The 12,774-nt window shown below is 39.5% G+C and overlaps 2 protein-coding genes across 4 annotated transcripts in view; one reads left to right on the top strand and one right to left on the bottom strand.

Annotated features, from left to right (window-relative positions):
* The first annotated feature begins 8 nt into the window (after window positions 1-8).
* Window positions 9-11,541, top strand: ZNF830 (zinc finger protein 830). The gene is made up of 10 exons (XM_064430403.1): window positions 9-166; window positions 274-373; window positions 1,421-1,541; window positions 2,081-2,114; window positions 3,324-3,535; window positions 3,901-3,991; window positions 4,667-4,730; window positions 7,701-7,781; window positions 9,095-9,171; window positions 10,887-11,541. Exons 1-10 carry the CDS (start codon window positions 45-47, stop codon window positions 11,068-11,070), a joined length of 1,086 nt encoding a protein of 361 aa, XP_064286473.1. The 5' UTR covers window positions 9-44; the 3' UTR covers window positions 11,071-11,541.
* The window catches only part of LOC135306386 (poly(rC)-binding protein 3-like), a 498,603-nt gene continuing 492,368 nt past the window's right edge, over window positions 6,540-12,774 (bottom strand). For all 3 annotated transcript variants that reach the window (XM_064430378.1, XM_064430353.1, XM_064430390.1), the window contains one exon: window positions 6,540-8,675. In XM_064430378.1, the coding sequence (XP_064286448.1) occupies window positions 8,611-8,675 (65 nt within the window). In that variant the 3' untranslated portion in view covers window positions 6,540-8,610. The remainder of the gene's footprint in view (window positions 8,676-12,774) is intronic.

Genomic DNA, 12,774 nt, shown 5'->3' with positions numbered 1-12,774 from the left:
GCGTCACGGCGCGCGCCGGCCCCGCCCGTGCGCGCCGGGGGAAGATGGCGGCGGCCGGGGCGGGCGCGGGGCGGAAGCAGGTGCGGCAGGAGGAGCTGCGGCGCCTCATGAGGGAGAAGCAGCGCCAGAACGCCGGCAAGAAGCGCATCGACTCGCCCTTCGCCAAATATCCTCGGCACCGGGCTCCCTAGCGCCCGGCAAGGAGGCTGGGAGGGGTGGGTGGAGGGAGGGCGAGCGCGCCCCGCACGGTGCTTCCCTTAACGCGGCCGACACGTACAACAGCCTGGGGCACCTCAGCTGCTCCCTGTGCAACGCGCCCGTCAAGGGCGAGCTGCTGTGGCAGACCCACGTCCTGGGCAAGCAGCACCGGGAGGTGAGCGGCGGTGCGGAGGGTCTGGGCCGGGCTTTGTTGTTCGGGACAGCGCTCGGCCCGGGGAGAGGCCGGAGCTGGGGGCCGGGGTTCGCTGCTCTGCCTCATCCCGTGCGGCCGCGGGAGCAGCGGAGCGCCCGCCGGGATGGGGGTGGGAGCCAGCCCGGCTGTTCCGTCTGCCTTCTGTTCTCTTAAAAAGCCCGTGCGGGGGTTGAAAAGGCAGCCCGTAAAAAGGCGCTCCCCTGTCTGTCTTTCAGGGGTGCGCTCCTCCGATGAAGCAGTTCCCACATTAGGGACAGCTTCTGGCTGTCACTTGTCTGCAGCTCGGGCTTGGAACCTCCTCCCCCCCGCCCCCCTCTCCCCGGGCTTGCTGGACGATCTGTGAGCTGTCAAGTGACAGATTACGCGGGCTTAAGAAAATACGATTTTTTGGGTTTTTTTCTTTGTAAATCAGTAGTAAATATGAAGAACTTGTAAAGCAAGTCAGGGAGTTTGGAACTTGAATGCGACCCTTTTTTTTTTTTTTTTTAAATCCTTTTAAGTTCTGCTGCTACTTCTTAGCAAAAAACTGAAAGGCTGTGTTTAATTTTACAAGTATTCAGGGAAAGGCCAAAGGAACGGAAAGGTTCCAGTTCATTGCCTGCATTCAGACTAGATGACTGTGGCAAGGCAGGGAGACGACTTTCATGCTGTTAAAATGCCATGTTTTAATTTTAAAACACTTAATATTCCAGGACCTTAGAATAAATCCAGCCTTCCTGCTCTTTTCTCCAGTGCCTGACTGCTGTCAGTGTTACTGCTCTGTCTTTTCTTTCTTACTGGTACAGCCTCCCTTGTGTGAGTGTCAGTTCATCTTCCTCCATGTCACATCATTCCAGAGGCTGACAGAAACACAGGTCTTTGTTTTGGTACCTGTGGTGTCTATTTCAGTGATACTGTTCTAGAAAGGTATTTGCTCACTTTGGTGAGCTGTTGTAAAAGCTCTGTATTTTAAGCTGCAATCCAGAAGTTACTGTTAGTAATGTGTTCTGAATTTTTATTTCTTTACAGAGAGTTGCAGAATTAAAAGGCACAAAACAGACAGCCACTGGCTCAGCTGCTGGTGCGTCATCTCATCCTGTCAAGAGAAAAACAGTTGAGACAGAAAGTACAGACCTAAAGAGAATAAAAGGTAATGAGAGAGAAATGCTTGCTAGAATCTGTCCTTTTTACATCTTGAATGTTTTTGGTTTTGTTCCTGTGGAAGTGAGTATGAATACACCAGATTGTTCAGTTAATGTCAGCCCATTGCTGCTGAAAAGGGGAAAAGTTTATTTGCTCTTTCTCTGTGAGTTCTGTGCCAGGAGAAAACAGTGCTTTTGAAAGTTTACCTGGTTTTCTTCTGGGTTATTGGGTTAAATTAGGTCATGGAACTGTGGGCTTGGCCCAAAGAGATTGAGAAGGAGTGTAAATTAAGCAGTAGGAGCACTTGCCTAGAAGTGGTGTCATTCCTTTTCAGTGGAATCAAGTCACTGGTTTTCCTCAAACCATGCACCAAAGTTGTTGCCAAAGGAAAGACAGTTAATTTTTCCCTTGGTGCTACCAGACATGTAAATATATGAGACATGTTAAATACATATGGAGTTGGAGACTTGGTGCTGTCATAGAAGTCAGGGGGATGTTTCTTTTAAAAGCATGGATTTTAAGAAGTGACTCTTGGCTGTTGTACAGGTACGGATGAAAAGCCACACACGTCTTCGTCAGGGTAAGTAGATCTTGTTATAACGTAGGAATTTTTTCTAACTAACTATGGATGCATTCTCATCCAGCTCCTCCTTGTGTCTGCTTCCTAGACAAGGGCAAAGGTTCAGAGAGTCAGCAGATCCCTGCTTCTGCTGATTCTCTAACGGAGTTGTATATTCCTGAACATGGCAACATCTTCCTGAGTGGAGATAACTGTATCAACTCTTAAGACTCTCTGAGAAAACAGGAATTCTTTTACTGCCACTGACAGGTTTAAAGGATTGACATGTGGTGCTGTTACACAGCTTAAACATAACTAGATTGTAGCATGTACTCTAATAATACTGGCATCCTACAGAAGAGGTGGCAGTCTGAAATTAAGACAAATTTTGAATATATAATTAAATTATATTTATTAACAAAAACTACTAACAAGTGACAGATCTTCATTAGGATGGTTTTTGTCACCTAAAATTAATGTAGGTGCATATGCTGCAGTTGAACTTGTACAAATACAGGACTGTATTTGACTTCAGGGGGTTGGGTTAAGCATCTCAACTGCCCCTAAGAATTTCTGATGGTATTCAGACATCTTTGCAGGGTTGGCAGATGTCAGGTGACACTTGTGGGTCTCCTCTGCTTTTCACAGGATAAATTACTACTTTGCATAGGTACCATGTGCTGTTTCCTTGTAGGAATTTGAGTTTGTGTGCAAAATTAACACTTGAGAGGTTTGTCCATTTTTGAACTTGTTGGTACAATTCGTTTAGAATATATTGTGGAAAAATGTTTGGCTTGCAGGCTGCAGCTATTCCAGCAAATCTGTGCTTTCTCATTGCTGATCTTGTGTGGTTGTTCTAAATTGCAGTCCTGGACAGCACTAGGTACCCAAAATAAGTAGCAAATTACTTAGTAGGTGGAAAAAAATTACTTTAACCACCATTCCAATTTGTTATGGGTTATTTTTATTAATGTGAATATGCAAATGGAACAATGGATCTAAAATACGTTTTTAGAAATAACCTGGGAGTTTCTGGGGAGCTTAAAAAGAGAGCCCCAAGTGTGTGCTGTCTTCACAGAGTGGCTGTGTTGGCAGCTGTGCAGTTCTGGCTGTTGCTCAGTGCTCACTATCTCACAGCCTGCACTGCTCACAGAGGGACTGGGCTGCTGGTGCTGGACTGGACTCATTGCTGTGAAGTTTCAAACTGTTGTGTTGTGGGCTCTTTACCAGGCTGCCAGCAGATTTTTTTGATGAAGCAGAGCAAGACAGTGCCAGTGTACACCCTTCCAAGGGCCCAGGTCCCAGTTTATTGTCAGGGAATTACGAAGATGACGATGATGATGAAGAGGAGGAACAAGAGCAATCAAGCAAATCTTCTGTTGTGCATAAAACTGAAATTCCACCTCCAACTCAAGAAGCAATAGCTAATTCTCTGCCTGCAGGTAATGCTGACTGAAATAGTAATTAGTAATTCTTAGTAATTAATAGTAATCTTCTGTAAGGAGAAACTGTGATTTAACTGATGATGAAAAGTTTGTATTTTATTTTTCTAATTATTGCCATTAGGTGATGGTGAGGGTGTGTAATACTGGAAGTAGAGCTAAGCTAGCAAAGAATCTCCTGTTGCTGTGTGGTGATTGCTTATTGATTTTGTGTTCTAGTTGTTTGAGGCTGCCAAGGGAAGTAACAGCTGGCTGTTCTTCCCTTGATTCTGTAAGGTACTAACTGAAATTCCTGTCTAGTAGGAATTTTAGAAAGTGCCTGAACAGCTGTTCTTTTTGTCATAGACTTCTGTCCTTTCCTATAGACTTTTTTGATACCAAAACTCCAGCTGCTCCTATAGTTTCTCATTCAGGATCCATACAGAAAGCAGAGGTACAAGAGAAGGTAATCGAAAGGTAAGCAGTCAGATCAAATATTGATAGTCTGAGCAATTGTAAACAAACAAATGTTTGTTTACAAAAATCTTCCGGGAAATAGAGACCCCTTAGAACTTACTGTTAGGTTGCATTCAGAATAGTTTGTATATATGTGAGCCTCTGGCATTGTTTCAGACAGGTATCTTGCACCCTAGGGGCAGGAGAAGAGATGGAGCAATGTCATACAGAGTCTGCTTGACATCTCTTTGGAAATTTTAACACAGGGTACTGTGGGAGTTTCATGTCAACCACTGCTTTCCACTTTTTAAAGGAAACTGCTTGTTGTGTGGTAATGGTTCAGCTCACTTGAGTGCTCCTTTAGACAGTGCTTTAGTTTTTCAGAAGTAGAAACCGTGCTGTTACAATGTTCAGGTGTTCAGTGCACTGGAATGAACAGTTTAAGGAGCATAAGCTACAGCTCTTGTTTTAACAGTGAGATTTAAACCTTTCTGTGCAGTTCCTTCAAAGCAAGGAAAGATCAAGCCAAAGGAGGAGATTTTGATGGCTGTAGATAAAACTAAGGGCTTAAAAAACTTGCTGTGTTTCTACATACTTACACAAAGGATTATGAATTTTGTTTTTGACTATTTTTAACTCTGCAGTAAAGCAGATTGTAAAGTGTTGACTTGGGCTAATAGTAATCAAATATTTCAGGAAAGAAAACACTGCTGAAGCTTTGCCAGAAGGTTTCTTTGATGATCCTGAAGTGGATGCAAAAGTAAGTGATCTACTTGTTTTAGGCTACTGGATTTATTTCTGCCAGTGGTAATGATTTTCTGAGTAGTAAGAATGCTTTTCCAGGTAATGAATTATACTGGAATATAAGAAAATTACTGAACTATTAAGACCAGAATAAACTATTTCAGTTGGAGTGACCTATAATAATCATCTAGTCCCACTGCCTGAAAACTTCAGGGCTGAACAGAAAATAAAACTTACTCTTAAGGGCTCTGTCCAAATCCCTTTTAAGCACTGACAGGCTTAGGGCACTGGCCACCTCTCCAGGAGGGCTGTTCCAGTGTTTTCCCACCCTCTTGGTAAAGAAATGCTTCCTACTGCCCAGTCTGAACCTCCCCTGGTGCACCTTTAAACATTCATTCTGTGTGAATGAGAAAACATGAAAAGGGGTGGAGGTGGGCAGGAAGAGCTTGGTAAAGTCATCTCTTGGAAAGTGTTTTTGATTCTGGTTCCTCTGTGACTCTTAAAGAAATGTCATTTGTTGGTTGGAATACTGAACTGAGATTTGGACAATCTACCTTTATTTCTGTGAGTCATCCCAGGAAAAGCAGTTCACTTAATTTGTACATTCAGTTTTGCTTTGGAATTGGGGATATAACAGTTCTATGATGTCCTTTGTGAGATCCTGCTGAAAAGTGTTGAGTTACTGTGTGACTGACAGAGTGCATCCTGCTGGAATGAAAACAGCTCCGTTATTGCACACGCTGTCACCTGTGGTGCTGGTTACACCACAAGAGTGAACTTGCTCTTCAGCCCTCTCATCTTTTACCACTTTGGGGTTTTATGATGCTTGGAAAAGAAAAGAAATGTGGGTATTCACCTGTTTCTAAAAAAAAAAAAAACCCACATTTAAAAATCTTGAAATTCAAAAACATTCATACTTCCTTCAGCTTCCACGGTGCCAAATGACCAAAATAAACACTGGTGTTTGAAATACAAACCTGTTTTTGTTTTGTTTTGTAAAATTTGCCACGGATTTGATGGCTTTCTTGCTTTCTTTATTGAAATATAGTGCTGTAGGCCTAAGTCTTTTTTATTTTCTTTGAGTACATTTCCTTGTTCACACAGTGGAAGGCTGCTGGTGTATTTAAATGGCATTGTGAGGCCAAGCCATGACATCTAATTTAGAGACCTTCCAAATAATGCTTCTTCATGTTCAGTTAGTCCCACTAGTTTTATTTGCTCTGGCAAGACTCTTTTGGCACTACTCATGCCCCGGTGTTGCCATATGTGAATAGTTTTGAATAATGATATTTTGAATATTGAGATATGTAGCTGAAAAAGCCATCCTTTGGCTGTTGGTTTTTTTTTTTTCTCTGTGTGTGGTTTTTTTTTGTGTTTTGTTTTTTGTTTTGTGTCTAATTGAAGTAGTAAATTTTTCAAATACTTAGTTTCATCCTAAGTAGGGAATGCAGGAATGCCTAGCAGGAAAGGAGAACCTGCTTATCTCTGTGAGGACACTGGTTTAGGAACCTTTGTTCTGGGTATTGCCTCCAGTGATAAATTTACAACTGGTTACTTGTTCCATTGAATTGCTTGGAGAGGCTCTTGCTCTTAATCAGCCCTTTCTGAGTGTAACTAACTCAGAGGAAGGAAAATGTCTGTGACATCATTTATATTGAGGTGGCTGTGGTGGTTCTGTGTTGGAATCATACACAAAAGAATTATTTGAAGAATCAACTGGGCATTTGAAAGGGAGATTGTGGGTGTGAAAAATGCTTGTTATTTGCATCAGGTACTTGTAAAGCATATTAATTCTGGATTAGAAAAATATTTCAAGAAAAAATAATAACTTTAGTGTTTAAATTTATTGTAAGAAATACAAATAATTATGAAATACAAAAGACAACCACAATGCATAATAACACAGTACATACACATATGATAGAAATAATAACAGAACAGAAAAATGAAATGATGACTATTACTTCCCAGTATGAGTTTGCTTGGAAGCTTCTAATTTATTCAATAAACTTAATTCATACTACTTGATTTCGTATAATCAGTCAGGAACAAAACACACCAAACTGTTGTCTTTACTAAGGTGATGACTGATATGTCACCAAAAGAGCAGAATGAATAAAGGGAAAATAAAACTAATGCAAAAATATGGTGTCATGACTTCTTATGTTCAAACTGCTTAGTTCTCCTAGCTATATAATTTCTACTCAGTCCTGAGTCAGGCATAATCTGTCCTCTAAAATACATTATATGCCACATCTCCCAGTCTTGAATTGTGTAAGTTTCAATTACACAGACAGACCACCTTGTTTATTTATTTGCATTAAAAGCACAATCTGGCTTTGATTACCTTGGCTGTAGATGTTAAACACATTCTTACCACTACTACTTTTTCAGACTTCATGTCTTAGTACTAAATGCCATCTACCACAGAATAAAAAGCTTTGCATGTCATTAAAATTGGTTTGTAGCTGTACAGTTTCTTCTGTTAGCCAACAAAATTAGACTAGATTTGAAATACAGTCAGGCTACCTAACACCAGCAGACTAGTGACTGATGATATTTTATGTTATGCCAAAGGCAAACAATTCACTGCTTTTTGGCTTGTGAAATGGCTACTGTATGCAATTGTACAGGCAGCTTACAGAAGAATTTAATAGTTATCACCTGACAGAGTGAAATGGCATACCATCAGACTCACTTCTGTTACTCCAGACATTCCACACCAGCCACTTTCAGTCAATAATTATTCTTTAATGCTGCAGTCACAGATGTTGTTTAATCCAGGAGCAGAGTCAGATTTTTCTTCCGAAACCATTGTGCAGCTGCACTCTCTCACTCATATCCATTACTTAAACTGAAATACATGAACCAGACTTCTCTGATAACATAGCAGCCTAATTTTTCATATTTCTCCTGGTTTTTTTTACAGTGCCCCAAAAAGTCATTAGATTTAAATTGTTAATTTATAAATTTTCATGTTCCTTAGGTGAGAAAAGTTGATGCTCCAAAGGATCAGATGGACAAAGAATGGGATGAATTTCAAAAGGCAATGCGACAGGTCAACACAGTAAGTAATGGAATCTATATTTATTGATTCTAAATACTATACACAATAAGGAAAACAACAGTTTCATGCAGCTCTGCAGAATGGCTGACATCTGCATTTGTCAGCTGTTTGTTTCAATGCAGTGTGTGGTTAAATGCACTTTATAAATGAGCAAAGGGTTCTTTGTATTTTCCACTTAAATTAAATTAAGATGAAAACTTCTAATCAAGATCCAGTCATATGTATCTAGTTACATTTGTTACACTGTATTTTATTTAAATACTATTTAGCTAACACATACCTCAGATCAGTGTCCTGTATCCAAACAGGACACAACTATGGGCTCTTCTTTAGCTCTATATTCATACTTTAACTTTTAAAAACACTACCCATTTGTCTGTCTTTTTAAAAACATATCTATAAAGTGTAGGTAACCTGGATTTCTTGTTTAATTTAAATGCACTGGAAAGGAATTCCAAAATCTGGGAAGGTGACAAAAGAGTTTTGAGACACGTAAATTGGCCAGTTTTTCTGTACTTCAATTTTTCACTGTTTACCATTGCATGGAAAGTCTTCCTGCAGCAGGTGTTTATCTGCCCTTGTGTACAATTTAAAGATTACCTGGTGTTCTGGTCTTTCCCTAGAGTATTTGCTATTCTTTTAATTATTTTAATTGTAAATAGTTACTCATATGTCAACTGCTGAGAAAAGTGGTGCAGAAAAATGTATCATTGCTCATTTTAAAGCAGTCAGCACTATAAACAGAGCGAATGTTCATACAAAAGCGGTGGTGGATACATTTTGCTAGCATAAGCCATTCAGATAATTCTTCAGCTTAGGAGGAATCTTCTCAGTTATGCGTGGACCATTGATTGCATAGCATCTCCCAGACATTCAGATTTGAGAAAGTATATGCTGAAAAAAATAACAGGTTAGAAACACTTCGGGATCTAGTGGGAATAGTTAAACAGTATGTTCAATAACTGGTGTGTATTTAAGTCCCAAGCACTGGGATAGAGCTCTCGTTTCAGCCTCAGACTGTGGGTGTGTGTCATTTGTTTATGCTCAGTTTCAAATCGTAGTGTATTGAAAATTTCCAAAGATTAACCCCAAAGCAGCCAAAATTCTTTTGATTTTAAGAAAAAGCATTTCCATTTCAAATTAAACCAGACCATTTTTTTGTCTGTATTTGCCCTTGTAAAGATGGGAATATACACAGGGGAGATTGACACTAACTTCAGGTAGAGGGGAGCAGGGGAGGACACAGACATTGTAAAGGAGTGGAAGTGGAATTCAGGATGAAGGTGAATTTTCTCAGTGCTTTTCTGGTTTAGATTTCAGAAGCAATAGTGGCAGAAGATGATGAGGAGGGACGACTAGATCGCCAGATTGGAGAAATTGATGAGCAGATGTAAGTAGATCAATTTTTCCTCAGATTCTCTGTTCTCTAGCAGCAATGGATTGCTCTTTGACTAGAGTGATAAAAAACACTTTTAATCTGTGATACTACCTCTCATTAATCATCTGAGTATTTGAAGGACAGACTCCCTCAAATTGCAGAATGATACCTAATAATGATGTGGATTTTGATACAAAGTTTTGTAACTTTCTTCAAAGAGAGAATGCACTGGAATCACTGAAAGTACACAAGGCAAATTCTTGAAACAAACTGTCCCTCTTCCCCTGTCAGGTGGATTAATGTCTTAATTTGTATTTCCCTTGGGAATTTTGATGGATGTAGAATTTATGTGAACATTTTAAAGAAACATTTCCTGTACTGAAAATGTCCTGTCCTGTGGCAAACCTTCTTTAATTCTAGTAGAAATTTACTTAAAGGTTTTGTGGAGTGATGCACTTCATTAGACAAAGTGGTTTGTTTGGTTTTTTTGTGCAGAAATGGTGGGTGTGGTGGTTGGATGGGCATTGGTTTAAACTCAACCCGAAATACAGCTCAGTGGAACAGCTGTTACCCTTTTTGTGTAGCTTGACACACTGATATTAACAGTGATAGAGGTAATGGTAGCTGAAAAGAAAGAGATGCAACAAAAAGAAGACACTGGAAATTAAAGTAACACTTCAACCATCTGGGCAGATTTACATGCTGCACATAACCAGTGTATGGTAACAACAACATTGGGTTCAAACTGAACTTTGCTATTACAGGAATGCCTTTTAACAAAGTTCCTGTAATTCTGCAGAGAGCTTGAGCTAAACCTGCCTCTCTTTGAGGATTTATTTTTCTCACTAGCTACACAGAACCAAATTCAGAAATTTGTAGAGTACTTCAAGTTTTAACTGTAATTATTTTTCCCCAAAATAAAAGTTCCAAATACATTTTTAAAGACTTTTTGTAACTTTTGACTTCTGAGTGTATTCAAATGCAGGCTATTTCAAATTAAGTTGAAAATTAAATAAATTCCTTGGCCTTCAAATCTTCAGCTATGACTGCCTGTAAGAATCATATTGGTAATAACCCCTCCATGTTGACCCTTCTGAGCAAATAAGAATGAAAGGGGCAAAGGAGAATTTAAATCAGGCTGGTACTGCTTGGTATTTTCAAAAAAATATCTTGTTTAAAGTGGCTAGAATGGTTATAAAACACAATTCAAGGACAGAACTTTTTAAGTGAATGGAAACCTGAATCTTTTATATTGTGTTTACTTAAAATGTTCTGTTACAGCACAGAGGAAGCAGATAAAGAATCTGAACACTTTGTGCTGCTTTTTTATTTTCAGAGATGCCACCACTAAGTTATCAAAATTGATAATTGATGTCACACCTTTCTCTCATGAAAACCATAAATGGAGCAGAGAACGATGTTCCTTCATGTGTGGAAGTGGATATTGGTTCTGTGCTTTTGAAAAATGGTTTGTGACTGTATTGCAGTTGTTAAGTATTTGGATTAGATCTCATTGCTAGAGAATTGACCAAGCCTCTCCTCGGTCTGTTTTCACTTGATGAATACTGAGAAGGTGCACTAGCATCTTGAAAGCTTATTTATTTTTCACTGCTGGGAAGCTGTAAAGCTTCTTTATCCAAAGTTGTAGAAGCAAAATCCAGCACTGGAGATGATCACATTAATGTGGAGAGGCCCCAAATGCTAACAGGTGTTTCACTTTCCAACAGTGAATGCTACCGCCGTGTCGAGCTTCTGCGGAACCGCCAGGACGAGGTGAAGGAGAAGTTAAAGGAAGCCATGAGATTAAGAGCAGCACAAGAGAAAGAGGAGGAGGATGTTGGTAGTGAAGATGAAGAAGAACTGCAGGATTTGCTGTCACAGGACTGGCGGGTGAAAGGGGCTTTGTTGTAGCATTTCTGCAATGTGGTTGACACCCTTTTTATCTGTGGTCTTGGTTCCATTGTTAGAAGGGAGATTCTTTTGTTAAATATTTATTAAAGAGGATTGTGAGGTAAAGAGTCAAGCTTATTAAAAAAAATTTTGTAGATCTACAGTGGTGTATTACTTGTAAAAACTGTATATTGCAAATGTTTTACAATACTGAATGCACCTTTCCTATTAAAATGACTGGTTTCCTACCAGAAGTATTTTAGTGGGATTAATAAATCTGTAAAGAATCTCTAGGCTTTTGGAAGCATTAGCTCAGTTTGGTAATTTTTAGAGTTGGCTTATTGTCTATAGGAGTGCACAGTCTACAAAGTTTTCACAGACTGAGGGTTTAGGGAAAGGGAAATACTATGCATTTATGTTTTCTTAAAATTTGTAGGTGCCCTCCTGTTCATTGCCCCAGCTCCCAATAAAATATGTACTTTTTTTTTTTTTTAGGGTCTGTTACAGTTTCTCTGTGTATATAAGGACTAAGCTCAGAAATGCTGAGCTACAGTTTGTGCACAATGTATAGCCAGTAATGTGCCATAGCACTGCTGGATATTTTTCTTTATAGTCTCCTGTTTTTGCTTAGTGCAGCCATCATGTAGCATACCTCACACTTCTTGAACCAGAGGGATGAGAACGCAGTGGTTGCATATCTGCATCACTTAATGAAAGGTGACAGAATGCCTGAGAGGAAGGTACTGCACTGGAGACTGAGGAGGTAAAATAATAACTACAAATACTGGAAATTTTCTTAAAATACTGTCTTAGGCACAGAAAGCATCTAAAATTGATTCTGTTCTGATAAACACAGATTAGGTAAAACCAAGAACCAACAAACTTGACAAGACTGGGATATGGAAAGCAGAACTACCTTTGGTAAGTGTCTATTTTTTTTTTTTAATTTTGTAAATCATCAAATACTTCAAATTTGCTGACGACTTTTTAAAAATAAGAGGGATGTGTGGCTTGACTGATATAAAAAAGTGAAGTTGTTAAGAACAGGTTAACCTTTTTAAATGATATTCTAGATTTAAAGCTAGTGAGATTTTAAAGGGAGAAAACAAGCTTTGCTCTTATGAAAGCATTCCAGTTCTTTGCCTCAGAGATGATTATCAACCAAGCAATAAAGATTAGAACAAATCTTAGATGCTTGATTTGCCTGTTTTGGGGGAAATATTTGATATGGCAGAAGCCCTTATAGTGAGATGCTTTTTTATCACTCCCAATTTCTGTGATCCTTGGGTTCAGCTCTTCCTATTTATAAAGCTGTCAAAATTCAGGCAATGCTCCCTAGTGGTTTATTGCATCCACACCTTGCTGCTCACAAATGCTGGCTTACAGCTGTTAGTAAGAGGAAGTGTAAGTGGCTGCTGCTGCTGCTGAAATGTTTGATGTGACGCTGAAGTCTTACATGAATTAGGACTGTCACTGAGACAGCAATATTCAGAGAGTATTGAAATACAGAATAAGTGTTCAGAGAATATTGAAATAAGCAATGAATGTTTGGACAAGTTGGAGAAAACTTAGTTGGACCAAAACTGAAATAAAATGTCTTTGTATAGCATGAAACATTCGAACATCCATGTCTGAGGTGCAGTGAAAGATCTCTAGATCCATTTATTCCTGCAAAGAGAACTTCCAGCTGAGAGGGTGGTGCAGTATTAACAGGACAGTCTTTTT

This window comes from Passer domesticus, chromosome 1 (genome assembly GCF_036417665.1).
Source record: "Passer domesticus isolate bPasDom1 chromosome 1, bPasDom1.hap1, whole genome shotgun sequence".
In the NCBI taxonomy this organism is placed as follows: Eukaryota; Metazoa; Chordata; class Aves; order Passeriformes; family Passeridae; genus Passer; species Passer domesticus.
The sequence above is the reverse complement of the archived record's forward strand: the minus strand, read 5'-3'. Positions and strand labels throughout refer to the sequence as shown.

Excerpts from the sequence above, each read along its gene's own strand:
- ZNF830 (XM_064430403.1), top strand. The coding sequence starts at position 45 with ATGGCGGCGGCCGGGGCGGGCGCGGGGCGGAAGCAGGTGCGGCAGGAG. Across the intron at positions 374-1,420 it reads TGGGCAAGCAGCACCGGGAG|AGAGTTGCAGAATTAAAAGG; the intron begins GTGAGCGGCGGT and ends ATTTCTTTACAG. Across the intron at positions 3,992-4,666 it reads CAAGAGAAGGTAATCGAAAG|GAAAGAAAACACTGCTGAAG; the intron begins GTAAGCAGTCAG and ends CAAATATTTCAG.